Below are 13,558 nucleotides of genomic sequence, written 5' to 3'. Positions count from 1 at the left end.
AAACAACTTTCGATCTGTATCCATATCATTTTCTTTGTTTTGAAAATGGCGCTTTTGTGACATAGAATCAAAACAAAAATAAAGGATCAGCTGATAATGATTTCATTCTCTCAGTAATTTAAACGAATTTATTAATTTTATGACTACTGGGAGTCACCTTTGGTTCTAAAAATTTCAATTGAACAGTAATCATTTATGAATACGCTTCGTCACTGAGCAAATACATTAATTTACGTGATGGTTTAGTTTTGTTATGGCTGCCAGCAGTTCAGACGAAAGTGGCACTACACCAAGAGATTTTCATCTATCTTCATCCCTAGACAGTGAAAGTAGACTAGATTTCCAAAAATTCAAGTGTCCATTATGTCTAAAAGCAAGAAGAAACTTGTACTGCAAAAAGTGTATCGAAGAAGGTGATATTTATTGTTCGAAAGCCCAACAAGGTGATAAAAGGTTTGTTTCTTTAGAAATAGACGTTTATTTGTCCTAACAAGAAATGATTTTCAGTTATAAAGAACTTCAAATTGAATTTAGTGACTTATGCTTGAAGGAGAAGGACAAGAAAAATGAATTCGAAATATTGTCTGAAGATGTTATGAAGGAACATGACTTGGTAAACTCTTACAACCATTATTTTTTGTTCACCTCATTTTTTTTATTTACAGAAATCTGAATTACGCACTTATAGAGAAAGGGTTAGGTCCCTCGAAATAATATTGTTAGAAAAACGAGAGTTAATAGATGGTTATAAAAAGGAACTCTCTAGTTTGAAGATAAATAACAAGAAGAAAGCAGAGTTCCAAGAAAAATGTGACACTAAAATACAAGAAATTGAGGAATATGTTGAAAACGAAGCTGGAAAACTGATGTATACTGAACATGATTTGCAGTCTAAAAAAACTGAGGTTAATAAATTCATTAGGACTCGATCACGAGAGCTCTCTCAATATATATTTCCAATATTCAAAACACAACCAAAGGTGTAAGTAATTTTCATAGAATTTGTGTGCATCTCCATTCTTTTTTCAAATTAATTTCTGTATATTCTTCAAAAAGTTATTCTAATCCCTATAATCTTTGAAGCTTATGTTAATGTTTATGTTATGCAAATTGATCAGTGTTTGGAAACTCCTCATTTTAGAACTGCAGAACAAATAGAATCTGAATTAGTCCTGGCCTTAGAGGAGGCTTCACACAGCTCAGATTTGAGAGGAAGCTGGGAATATACTGAAAACTGCAGTGAAATGAATTTTGCCATTGTTGCTCCTAGCCTGCCAGCTTCTGGAAACTACACTTGCTACAATATGTGGTGTTAGTAAATGTTGTGAATTTTATATTCTTCATTAGTTTGAAACATAAAACTCTATTCTCTTATACTAATTCTAAGAATTAAACTTCTGTAGAGAGGCTAATTTTTTGGCTGTATAGAGACTGCATATTGTTATTTCTCATGAAAATTTTCCGCAGTGGCAGAGGTCAAAGAGAGCAGTAGTTTACCTGGAAGTTCAACAAATACAGAACATGAGGATCATGCTAATAGCATAAGTGCTGCCCTCACATACACTACGCAGTTTGTTAATATTTTAGCTCAGCATAGGAATGCAATTCTTCCTTTCAAAGTGTCACCAAGGTACGTGAGTAAAATATCAAAACATGATTACTGGAGAGGACTCAGAAAGTTTTTGTATTTAAGAACTGATAGAATATGAAAACAAGGTTTTTTTAAATATTGAATTGATGTTGCCAATACTTTAAAGTATATCAATACTTCATCTATGTGGATTTCTCTGATTAAACAATGTTACAGTGAGTTTTGTGTCCGATATCTAACTGAACAACAGTTCAATACCCGAGTAGCTAGACTGAATGCAAACATTTTCCACCTATGTTACACAGGAAATGTTAATTTGGAGAGATTAATTCCAGGCGGAACTATACACAATCTCTTGCAATTGTTGGACACTTGCTCAGAAAATGAAATTGATGATGAGGCAAATAAGGAGTGAGTACTGCTGTTCGTATGTGAAGTAATTTATTTTACATGTCTTTTTTTGATTTTCAGGGTTGAATCTAACGATGTTGAGAATGAAAAAGTGGATGTGCTGGAACGACCTATAATGTCTGACTTACAAAAAGGAGATGATTCTGATTCAGAGGATGGCTTGAGTGGTTGGGAAGCTGTAAGTTCTTACCAATTTTTTTAAGAAGCCTTCAATATTACATTATTTCTTCCTTGCCAAATCCTCTTGCTGTAATTGAAGATATTGCAGACTTTATCGAAATAAGACTCAGTTATGTAGTCACGATTGTATTTCTTAGAAGAGTATCTTTCAGTTGCCCAATATTCAATACCCTGAAGCACCAGCGGGACCAGTGGCTGTGCAGACCAGTCAAGTTGTCAACACTCAGCAGGCTAGTAGTATGGCTGGTGGTCTAGTGAACAGTGCTGCCGCCAGCATCGCTTCCATATGGAAGGGTTTTACGGGAAGATAGTGAAGTTTCCATGATTTAATTTGCTGTTATATGTTTTAGTTCTTTGAGAGTAAGATTAAACCATACAATAGTCTCATAAAAATGGTAAAGAAAGGACATATGAAGAACATGGGACTGCTGGAGAGAAAAATGAAGTCGTTTCTGTTTTAAATTACTTTGACTCGTGTTGTATCTGACCAATGGGTGATAAACATACTTCACCAATCGATGATTAACATTATTTTTTTATGAGTTCATTTGTATTGAGCAATATGCTTTGAAATAAATTTTTCATAATCATTTTGTGAGTTTAATATATATTGAGTTATATATGAATAAACATTTGGTTGATTTACTATTTCTGTTCCCTTATCAGCTTCAGAATACTTACTTTTTTATTTTTGTTCTGTAGTTGTAACAAAGAAATATATATTAGTGTTCTGTGTTGGAATCTACGGGCACATCTGTGGTGAACTTTTTCTATGGTGGTAACATAAAACCAAAGAGTTATCAAATCTTTGCAGAAAATATTTAATATGTTGTTCTGTGCGTAGTAACCTAACCTAACTTTATAATCTTTGCTGACAAGAGTTTATTTTGATATCTGTGGACAAGAGTTCTATTTACGAACTGAAGTAAACAAAAGTTTAAAAATTATTTTATTGAAATGGTCCGGAAGAGAAAAGTTAATTCAAATACTTCAAGTGGTGGAAATGAGAGAATTGAAACTTTTAATGATCCAAAGTTCCGTTATAAATGTTACGTTAATTTAGAAAATTGTGATTTCTCGAATTATTCTGTTGGCTCTACCAACAAAAAGGATTCAGCCAAACAAACGGATGGCAAAGGAACTATCTCTTCAAAAAAATCAAAAATGTTGACAGTGTTCTCAAATCAACAGTGCATTCCCGAAAGCGAGGAAACTTATTCAGTTGGACCAGAAGAGGTTGAAACTAATCCTAGAATTGTACAATTCAAGCAACAACTACCAAATTCTTACCGACAAATTAATCAACCTAAAACTGGCGGGTCAGTTATGTCAGCTCCAGATTTACCAGAAAGAAAATTTTTGAGAGCCAGGAAAAAAGTGAACTATAAAGAAAAGAAATCTATTGGTACACCAGAAGTGAGCACAATAGCTTCACCAGGGAGCAGAAAAATGCCTATATATAAAAAAGTAAAGATTGATTCACCAAAATCTAAAAAGAGGAAAGGGGATTTATATGACTTTGTACAGGAATCGGATGAAGAGAAAGATTCTGATGTTAGTTTCAAAATTAATTTGCCTACAAAAAAAAGGAGAGTTAATCATCAAATGAAGTTTCATGAAAAAGATATATATCGAAGAGTTAATAATGCCAAAGTGAATAGGGAAATTGAAACTATTAAGTATAAGGATAAAATACACAGAATAATGAATAAGTTTGCCACCAAAATCAGAAGCAACAAAGAAAATAATGAAACAGTTGAAAAACATGTAATTTCCAAAAAAAAAATTGCACAGGGTGTCCAAATTGAGAAAAATCTGGAGCCCATTATCGATACAGTCTTTAATTCAACCATGTTACCAGAAAGAGACAAAATGATATTTTTAGATGAGTCTATTATACCTAGTGGTAGTAAAGAACATACTTTAAAACCAAATGTAATGGGTAGTGTGAAAGTCAATAACACCAGGAAAATATGCATACCTGCTAGTGAAAATTCTAGTCTTAACACAGGTCAAGATAGCTGCTCAAACTCATTGTCTCTTAACTCCCTTAGTGACATGAGCATAAGATCATTCGATGGGAATGTTGATAACTTATTCGGCTTTGCGGATGATGTGGGAGCTGCTGAAGAGGTACCTGCAAATCACATCAATATCTTACAAAATGTTATTATAAATAGACCCACACCTTCAATGCCATACGTAAGTGATCATGTTATTATCTTAAGTAAATGTTATCACTGATTTTAGTGTGTAGAACATCATTTGAATTCATTCATTTTCTAAAGTTTGAAGTTCCATTTTGAAAACTTGTATAGGTAGATAAAATATATTAAAAATTGTTATATTATCTCAGGAATATACCAAATATAGGAGCTCAAACATGAAGAAACCATTACTTATAAACTTTTTCAAACTTTGAAAAAAATTTCAGTCTTTCAATTGTGCTTTAGTAATGTTTTTTTTTCAGATATCCACCCCAAAACGTTTCAAAGAACAGAAATCCTGGAGATTCGATTCTGATGTTGTCAATAGAAACCCACACTTTATTGCTTTAAAAAAAAATTCCTTGCCATCTCTCAATCAAGAGCCAGTTTTAGATCATACTTTCGATGAACGTATCAAAGGAGTGAATAAAATGGTTTCAGTTCCTACAAAAAAGTCCTCACCTAAACAACAGAGTATATTAAGCTTTGTTGAAAGAACTAATGAAAACCATAACTATTCACAAAGCTTGTATGATATCGATGAATTGAGCCCAACTAAAGATAAGAATGGAGATAAAGAAAATTCATTAGAGAAGAAATTGAACAGTAATGAAAAAAAACACACTCGAAGGAATATTTTAGGAGTCATTAATGATATTAATACAACTAATTCTCCTACTTCTAAGAACAATGGAGTTTCAATAGAATTGAAAACCAGTACATCATGTTCCGATGATAGTTCTAAGGAACAAGATAATTTTGGGTTTGATTCTATTTCTGGAGTTTCAAAAAAAAATACAGCCCTTGATAAAAGTGCGAAACCATTCAGAATCGAGATGACATACAAAAAATATAACAGGGTTGATAAAATTCCAGACAAGATGAAACAACCAGTTAGGGATTCTGAACTAAGGAGACTCATTGAGGATGATCCAGGATTCGACAAAGTTGTAGATAAAGATGGGTTAGATTGTGGTGAACTTGGATTGTTTGAGGATTTCAACCAAACTACAGTAAGATCAGCTTGTATATTCATTAAAAATCCCTTATTTTTGAAACTCTTCAAAATGAAAGATTCAGCTCCTTCATGAAAAATCCTAAGGCCTTAATTGTTAGTTTTTGCAGGAACTGTACTTGCTTCAAGAATTTTGACATCAAAACTGGGCTTGAAAGTCTAGGCCATTCCTATATATAGCTTCTTTCCTTCTTGTAGCGCTAAAATTATGTATCCTTTCAACTTCATTTTCATGATTTTGTCTTCTGTTCCCAGGAACCTTTCAAAAATTACAAGACACACTCAAAAAAGAGGACAGATCGAGAAACTGATAAAAATAAAATATCAGAGGTGAGTCTATGCGAGGTTTGAATGTGTTTTTCTTTAGTGAATTATGTGTTTTTTAGGCGAAACTCAGTAAAGGAGCTCAGAAGTGGATAAAAGAATTCAATAAAATGTGTGATGAAGTAGAACAAGAGCAGCTTAATATCGAATGAATTGCCATATTTTTTTCTTGAACAGTATGATACCATTGCTGTTCAATTTTACAAGTATACCAGTTTTTTGTCTCACAATTTAGATACTAGTGATTTTCTTGTGTCATATATATTTTCTTTTTTCACCATTCGATTTAGTTTTTTAGTGACATCGAAGAAGTGCCTTTTATTTTATACACACAAGTTGTTTATCAAAAAGTATATAACTATATCAACATATTTTACTCTGAATATTATTGAAGATAAGGTTGATTACAGTTATTATTATAGTTTTGAAATTCCTCACTTATCATTTACACAGTTATACAGTTATTTCATGTATATGTATTATTTATTTTTGTTAAATGAATAAATCAATGTTGAAACGTATATTTGATCTTCAATTAATCCACTAACCAACTGCCCAATGCTGGATTGTAATGAACACGTACTTTATACAGCCCATAAGAATAAAATACCCATCCTTCATTGTTTGTGATACACTGACCAACAGTGTTTGCAATTAGTGTGAGGGTAGTATTCAAAGGGGTTGATACTCAATGATACTACAAAAATCTTCCACTTCCTTATGAGGACTTGAATGTCGCATTAGAAATAGAAGTATGGCAGGTCACCCAGTACAAATAAGTGCTGAAATCTCAACCACCTTCACTGGAATAGAAGAGATTCTGAGTACAACCCCGTTTCTTATTATAACTTATGCGTAGTATTTCTTGGCACAGGTATCGCATAAATTCAAACGCATCTGCCATCTACGATAGTAATTATTCTAACTTCTTATCTCAATAACACAAAGAACATGTCATGCAGAGAGATGAACTCCATTCCTCTGCCTCATCAAACATATGTGGTTGATTTATTAGTTTTCCTCTTGTCAGGACGGCAATAACAAAAAGGCTCTTATTTCTGCTCGCAAACATAACTATCGTTAAATTTAATCGAGTTTCTCGCCCTTCGTTTTGTTCAGTGGCGCCTGACCGGCCTGACGCAGTGTTGACAAAATTAACATGCAAATTTTCACAGTATTGCAGGTCGAAGACTGATGAGTCTTCTTCAATTTCAAGATCTAGGGTAAAATTTAACGGTTGTCTTTGGAAATGAACGTATTAAGTATTGTATTAAATTTTTGGTCTAGGCTTTTCTACACCATTGCTCAGCGATAGCCGATAGGACGGTCATTCGAAAAAAGTTTTGTAGAGCTTGTTGTCTGAAGCGCCTATCGCTATGTTCATCATTGAGTATTATGTATATGAACAGGGTGTAAATGAATACGCGAAGAAGTAAATCCGAAGAATCAAGACGCACAAGCAAATGATATATCCTAGTACCCTCAAGTGAAACCAGCTATTTTAATGTATTGGTACATTTCGAAAGAAATATAGAAGAAAATCTATTATCAACTATCGTTAGGCCCTTCCGAGGGTTGTTCCATAGCCATAATAATCGGTTTCAAACATAGTGGAGGGTATTCAGTTAATACTTTTTAAAATATCTCCATGGAATGCATTTATTTCGTCCAAAAATTTATATGTTGCACGATTGAATAGTGGAAAGCAGATCGCAAAATTTCCTCTTTTATTTTTGCAAGGTTAAAATTATATTAATGCCGCTTCATGTTTCCTTATTGGAAATCTAGATGAATTTACCGCGATGTAAATGGGTCCCAGATATTCTCATTAGTATGTTCTAAGCGCTTCCTTCTGGTTTCTTTATCTGCAAGTACAGACTTGTTCAAGTGCGGACGTACAGCCACTGTCCGATTTTTCCATTTTCACATCTGCTCGCTGAATTTGCGGCTAATTTTACATCACGAATACGCTCATGAAGGCTAAATAATAATATGCGTTCATTAAAAAGGGGGAATAATTAATTATGGCGTAGACGTGAAATATGTGTATTGTTGAAGTTAAAAGACATTCGTCGAGTTGTGACCACTCTACCATGAATTATACAGGATGCAGGATGTCCAAATGCAACTTATATATTCGTTGACTTTTTTTAGGAATGTAATTGTTCTGTTTGGGGATGTCGGGCTGTTGCCATTTAGGAAATATGAGGTAATTAAGGGATAATTAGAGTTTGTTAATTAGCTTTCATGAAGGCATTTCGAAAAATTATATATTATAGCTTGAATGAGGAATAGGAGAGTATGTGAAGCCATTCTCTGGTAGAAATTGTGGTTATAAATCGAATTTATTTGCAGAAAAAAACTTCGTTATCATGAATTCATAGTTTTTCCTCATTATTTCTACCAAATTCTGATTTAAACTGTCATCTGTACGTAGACACTGTTTGAAAAAAATACAAGTGAAGATTATAAATTTTTTCAATATTTTATTAATTTAAGAGTTAACAAGTTATTTTATTTCATGTTAGAGATTCAAAACAACAACACATAGCTTTGCTTCACCGAGGAATTCTTAAAAAATGCTGAATTTGTATGCCTCTCACTCTCTTCATTACCTGTAGGTACTTTAGTGAACTATTGTTGAAATATAACCAAGACAGCTTGTGATGAAGCGTAAATGTTAGGAAAAGCTTGATGTCCAGGAGACTACTATATAATTAACACTTCATTATTTGCAATTTCCTTACCTTGTTCTTCAACAAAGAGGTACAGATTTAATTCGATTGCTTATTGTTATGTTCTTCAAAAACTTCCGAGCCATCGAATGATTGTCGATAAAATATTTCGCTTCTGTTTTATCCGCAGTTAGAGGTTTGATCCTATGATTTTAGTTTTTTTTTCCTCTCTCTACAAGGTTTTGGCGGAATCATCATACTTTAGCACCATAGAAACATTAATATCTGGCGGATGCGCAATTTTTATAGGTTTCTCAACAGAATCAAACCAGAAATCTAGGAAAATTTGAAAATAATTAGGACTGATGAAAAAATATATTCGATTGATCATCTTCAAGCTTGAACAGAGTGCATTTACTCCTCTACATTCGTAAGTTCCGAGATTAACGGTCATTATTATCCGACAAACTTGAAAACTGAATTATTCCAATATTTCTGCATAAAAATGACTATAATTTCTTATATGAAAATGAAAGATTCCACCTAGGAATTGAGAGAATGGTAAAATTTTATGGAAAGGATGACATAACAATATTTTTTTTATGGGAAAGAAAATTTATCTTCAATATCTACTATAGAACTTCACGATCATCACAAATATCTCTTAGCTCCGAGAACACTAACGGAATCCCCAAAAAAAAGCTGATAAGATAATTGATTAGCTGAAATTAATTCTCAAACAACTACCTACGCAAAACTTTTAAGTATGAGTCACCGCAATTCCGAGAAATTTTCAAACCCGTTTACGATTGATCGTACGCGATCGTTTTTCTTCGTGAGCTCTCGTGTTCCGAGAGAAGTTATATGTATCTTTGGTTGCCTCTTTCGCTTTCGCGAATCCCGTGTATTTTTAGTTGTGACATCACAGTCGGTGGTTCTGAGAAGGGTTTCCCTGCGAGGTGACTCATCAAAGTGTTGTTTTTCGACAAGAACACATGTTTTGCTGCATCCGCGGACAAAATTCTAAAATAGATTTACCAAAACAAGTGTTAATTTTCTTATCTCCTTGAAAAATAGTTATAATTTTATCGTTCCTACCAGCAGCTGTCGTTGAACTTGTTTACAAGGTTTCGGTACAATTCTCTCACCATTGAAGTTTGTATTGGGGTGATAAACAAAATCGGAAAATTCGCCAACATGAAATTTGAGATTTGTGATAGTGCTTCGAACCATTCTGATTTTTCTAACGATAGTCAAAATTCTCAAATCAGCACAGCCGATTTTATGACATCGATGGGGAATGGATCTTTACTTCTCACTACGTCTACTGCTACGGTAAGTGAGGTTAACATTTTGAATAAGTTTATTTCGATAATGTAATTTATTCATCATTCGTGTTATTCTTTCTAAATTAAAAATATGATGAGATGTTTGTTTCGAAATATAATATCTTCTCCCTCGTTTATTGCGTTAATTTCATTTGATAAGATGAAAACAATTATTAAGTGTATGGTAGTAAATAAGTACTACTTGAAATCTTGGGTAATTATGGAGAACATGCCACCATCGGATAAATCAGATGAAAAATTCAGTACTTACTAATTTTGGGGCGTAGATTGCGAATCCGAAGTCGAAATCCCGTGCAAATGCCTAGTTTTTGAGAAAAAAAATAAAAATGGTCACTTCATTCGCGTGCCTTCATTTCGTTATATTTGCCGTAAAAATCCATTCGTTCTTGATTTCAGCCAAGTATTTCGTGTAAAGATTCATTTTCAATCAGAATTCATGCATTTCCATCCGTTTTTTTTACCATTAATTCGGTAAAAACGAGATGTTTACGTTTGCCCACGAAATCGGCCATTAGGGTTATGATGACAGCGAGTGGAGCGAGGTTGCCAGACTGAAAATTTATCGGATCAGCAAAGATACCACGGGGCGATATGTAGACCACCCAGATATATCTCTGGGGCCACTTTTGCCTGGATAGGAGAATGGAAAAAGGAATAATTGTGAGAAGGAAAAAGAAGGTTAGGTTAGGTTACGTTAGAACTTTTTCTATCACATACTTGAGGTGAGTACAGCTGAAAAAATCATCCAGAAAAGACCACGGGGAGGTGTGGGCCTGGATAGGAGAATGGAAAAAAGGAATGATTGTGAGAAGGTTAGGTGAGGTTACGAACAAATATGAACAGGAGAAGCTTGAATAATGAAATAGAAACGAAAAATAAAATTATTTCAGGAACTAAACCGCAGATTTGAACTATTCAATTATTTGCTTCCTCATCATTTGGAGAGAGCTGTACTCGCCTCAGTTATGTGCTAGAAAAAGTTCTAACGTAACCTTACCTAACCTTCTTTTTCCCTCTCAAAATCATTCCTTTTTTCCATTCTCCTATGCAGACAAAGGTGGCCCACACTTCCCCGTGGTTTCTTGGCTGATCCGAAAAATTTTCGGTCTGGCAACTACGCTCCACTCGCTGTCATCATAACCCTAATGGCCGATTCCGTGGGCAAACGTAAACATCTCGTTTTTAGCGAATTAATGGTAGAAAAACGGATGGAAATGCATGAATTATGATTGAAAATGAATCTTTACACGAAATACTTGGCTGAAATTAAGAACGAATACATTTTTACGGCAAATATAAAGAAATGAAGGGACGTGAATGAAGTTACCATTTTTATTTTTTTTCTCAAAAACTAGGCATTTGCACGGGATTTCGACTTCGGATTCGCAATCTACGCCCCAAAATTAGTAAGTACTGAATTTTTCATCCGTATTTCTTGATGGTGGCATGTTCTCCATAATTACCAAATCTTGAAAAGGAAATTCCCAGACTTGTTAATATTGGATTGAAAGGTGTGGTTTACGGAGTATCGGCGAAGAACTTGATTGGAAGGTGTAATGAATTTCCACCGTTTGATTCACATCGTTTGAACGGATACAGTATTAAATATAATCGTTTGAATGAAGTTGGAAATAATGAATAATTAATAAGTATTAAAAAGTTATGTAAATTATTTGTGATTTGTTCTTGTCCTAAATATTTCACCTGTGATCTGCAGAAAATATTAACATCCAATAATTTGTTAACATTGTTAAGTACTTGCACAATATTTTTATTGATAATAGATTCCTTGATTTTCAAATTTCATCATAAGTATTCACTGCTTATAAATTTTCAAGTAGTGCTATCAGAAATTTAACTTTGAAATGGAGAAATTACGTTTTGTTGGATCGACTTTCTTCGGTATGTAGTTCCATATATCCAGTGGAAACAACACATTGTCTTGATTTTCGGCTTTCGGTGTTTTTGAGTTGAAAAAATTTTGAAGAAGTAAATGGAAATGTGATACATATTCTGGAAGAGCAACTCTTCTAGTGCTAAATCTAAGAATTTCATCCATCTCGGCGCAACCGTTCGGTCTTGACGAATTTTTAACTAAACCCATATTTTTCAAGATTTTTCGAAGGTCAGCTTTCGAGTCTTTCATCTCTCAATAAAAGTAACCGTAGAATAACTGATTTTTGAAATTTTCAAACACTATTAGAAGGGCATCTGTGAAGGTATCAAAACCTCATCAAAATTCATTATCATTATATGAATTCAAGTAAAGAAATCGTGATTGTGGGATCTCCCCTTTATCTAAAGATATCGTATTCGAAGAAAAATGCTTTGTTTTATTCGCGAATCTAGACCCTTGCCAAGTTCAAAGGGGGAGGCAGGTGAATTCGCCGAAGTATCAGCGCCGTCTTTTGCAGGGGGTGAGGAAATGGTCTACGGCGCCAGCTTCGAATGTCAGGTCTGGATTCGAAACGGAGGGAATGTAATTCTGGCTCGATAAATGAATAATCTTTCTTTATGTTAGATAGGGTTGAATTAGACAAAATATCTTTAGCAAATATTATTCTTTTAATCAAGGAGAACTGGCAACGTTCATTGAAGTCATAGAAAATTAATTGCTCGGCAAACTTCAAATAGTAAATATCACAGAATAATGATCTTTCATTCAGGATTGTCGACTGAAGAAGAAGAAGCGTGTCGACTGTTTTCTAATATTTCTATGCTATCGTCTCTCGACGACCTCGTATGCGTTCCAGAATTGGTTCTGTGTTTCAAAAATATGTGTTGTTGCTCAGTTTTAAGTATTCACTTCGCCTTTCGTCGCGATCTTGCATACCCCTTCCAAAGATATCTATGCCATGATCATAAAACATATTTGACATTTATAGATCTTGATCTTTCAGTTTGGAAGTGAACGAAGCAGCCGGAAAAATTCCTTCATTCGAAAATATCCCGGTGGATTTTTTCGATGGGCCACACTGTATAGTTACGTAAAATTCGTTTGTCGCCATTACGTCGATCTACCGACAATTACAACAACCCCGTTTGACGAGCGGCAATTTCATATAATAGCACGTGGCATTTCGCGTTGTGCGACCACTTATTATGCACCCCCGGCCTTTAGATCGATCTGGCCGAGCTAGGGAGCCAGCCTGTGGGGTGCCACCGTCGCAACGGGCGTCGCGACGAAACGTGGGGGTGGTCAGTCAGTGGAACACGACAGACGGATGGACGATGTTCCGTAGACGGCGTCGTCGAAGCCATCTCGTAGGGGTAGGCGTCCTTTTTTTGTCGCGTAGGTGTGAAGGGGTTAAACGGGGTATATTTGAAGGGTATGGTGTTCTGGAATTCATTTGCGTTACCAGCATAAATGGCCAAAGAAATGAATCAAATAAAATATTCAAATTTTACTAATTGCTTGTTTTGATTTTGAAAATATGTCTACCTTTTGGTCTGAGCGAGCCTTGAACCCGGATCCCGCATCACGAGGCATATGGCAAGACAAAAATAATCATTGTCAACCCTTCGTGAAGAAAACTTGTTTTCCATTTCTGTGGTTCATCATATTCCCGTATATTCTACAGATATTACTATTATAGCTAAACTCTAGTTTGATCCAAGATAACTCCTTGATGAACGAGCGTAAACGAATAATTGAATTCCTTGATTTTAAGTGGTGTGATTATGTGAAGAAATTTATTTGGAAAGATAGTAGAAACAATTAATGCGAGAATTCGGTCGAATTTGCAGAGTTGTGATTATTGCATAATAAACAATGAATCGTAGGTCAAGGAATTGATAGCTATCCA

General features: G+C 34.4%; 3 protein-coding genes across 5 annotated transcripts in view; all 3 read left to right on the top strand.

The window, feature by feature from the left end:
* The first annotated feature begins 71 nt into the window (after positions 1-71).
* Positions 72-2,772, top strand: LOC123306837 (beclin 1-associated autophagy-related key regulator). The gene is made up of 8 exons (XM_044889000.1): positions 72-453; positions 508-613; positions 666-982; positions 1,142-1,311; positions 1,468-1,630; positions 1,808-2,002; positions 2,063-2,180; positions 2,335-2,772. Exons 1-8 carry the CDS (start codon positions 254-256, stop codon positions 2,491-2,493), a joined length of 1,428 nt encoding a protein of 475 aa, XP_044744935.1. The 5' UTR covers positions 72-253; the 3' UTR covers positions 2,494-2,772.
* A 279-nt stretch (positions 2,773-3,051) lies between these two features.
* LOC123306836 lies at positions 3,052-6,247 on the top strand. Its single transcript, XM_044888999.1, has 4 exons — positions 3,052-4,384; positions 4,653-5,402; positions 5,660-5,734; positions 5,791-6,247. Exons 1-4 carry the CDS (start codon positions 3,140-3,142, stop codon positions 5,878-5,880), a joined length of 2,160 nt encoding a protein of 719 aa, XP_044744934.1. The 5' UTR covers positions 3,052-3,139; the 3' UTR covers positions 5,881-6,247.
* Positions 6,248-9,357: 3,110 nt separating this feature from the next.
* Positions 9,358-13,558, top strand: part of LOC123306453 (transcription factor kayak) — a 54,636-nt gene continuing 50,435 nt past the window's right edge. For 2 of the 3 annotated variants that reach the window (XM_044888463.1, XR_006536914.1), the window contains exon 1: positions 9,358-9,738. In XM_044888463.1, the coding sequence (XP_044744398.1) occupies positions 9,601-9,738 (138 nt within the window). In that variant the 5' untranslated portion in view covers positions 9,358-9,600. The remainder of the gene's footprint in view (positions 9,739-13,558) is intronic. The other variant, XM_044888458.1, reaches the window with a different exon arrangement.

This window comes from Coccinella septempunctata, chromosome 2 (assembly GCF_907165205.1).
Source record: "Coccinella septempunctata chromosome 2, icCocSept1.1, whole genome shotgun sequence".
Taxonomy (NCBI): domain Eukaryota; kingdom Metazoa; phylum Arthropoda; class Insecta; order Coleoptera; family Coccinellidae; genus Coccinella; species Coccinella septempunctata.
This window is presented reverse-complemented; position numbering and strand designations above follow the sequence as displayed.

What these genes read in the sequence shown, in the direction of transcription:
- LOC123306836 (XM_044888999.1), top strand. Translation starts at nt 3,140, where the DNA reads ATGGTCCGGAAGAGAAAAGTTAATTCAAATACTTCAAGTGGTGGAAAT. An exon ending in CCACACCTTCAATGCCATAC is followed by an intron (nt 4,385 to 4,652) that starts GTAAGTGATCAT and finishes TTTTTTTTTCAG; the next exon opens with ATATCCACCCCAAAACGTTT. An exon ending in ATAAAAATAAAATATCAGAG is followed by an intron (nt 5,735 to 5,790) that starts GTGAGTCTATGC and finishes TGTGTTTTTTAG; the next exon opens with GCGAAACTCAGTAAAGGAGC.
- LOC123306837 (XM_044889000.1), top strand. Translation starts at nt 254, where the DNA reads ATGGCTGCCAGCAGTTCAGACGAAAGTGGCACTACACCAAGAGATTTT. An exon ending in TTCAAAACACAACCAAAGGT is followed by an intron (nt 983 to 1,141) that starts GTAAGTAATTTT and finishes TCCTCATTTTAG; the next exon opens with AACTGCAGAACAAATAGAAT. An exon ending in CACTTGCTACAATATGTGGT is followed by an intron (nt 1,312 to 1,467) that starts GTTAGTAAATGT and finishes AATTTTCCGCAG; the next exon opens with TGGCAGAGGTCAAAGAGAGC.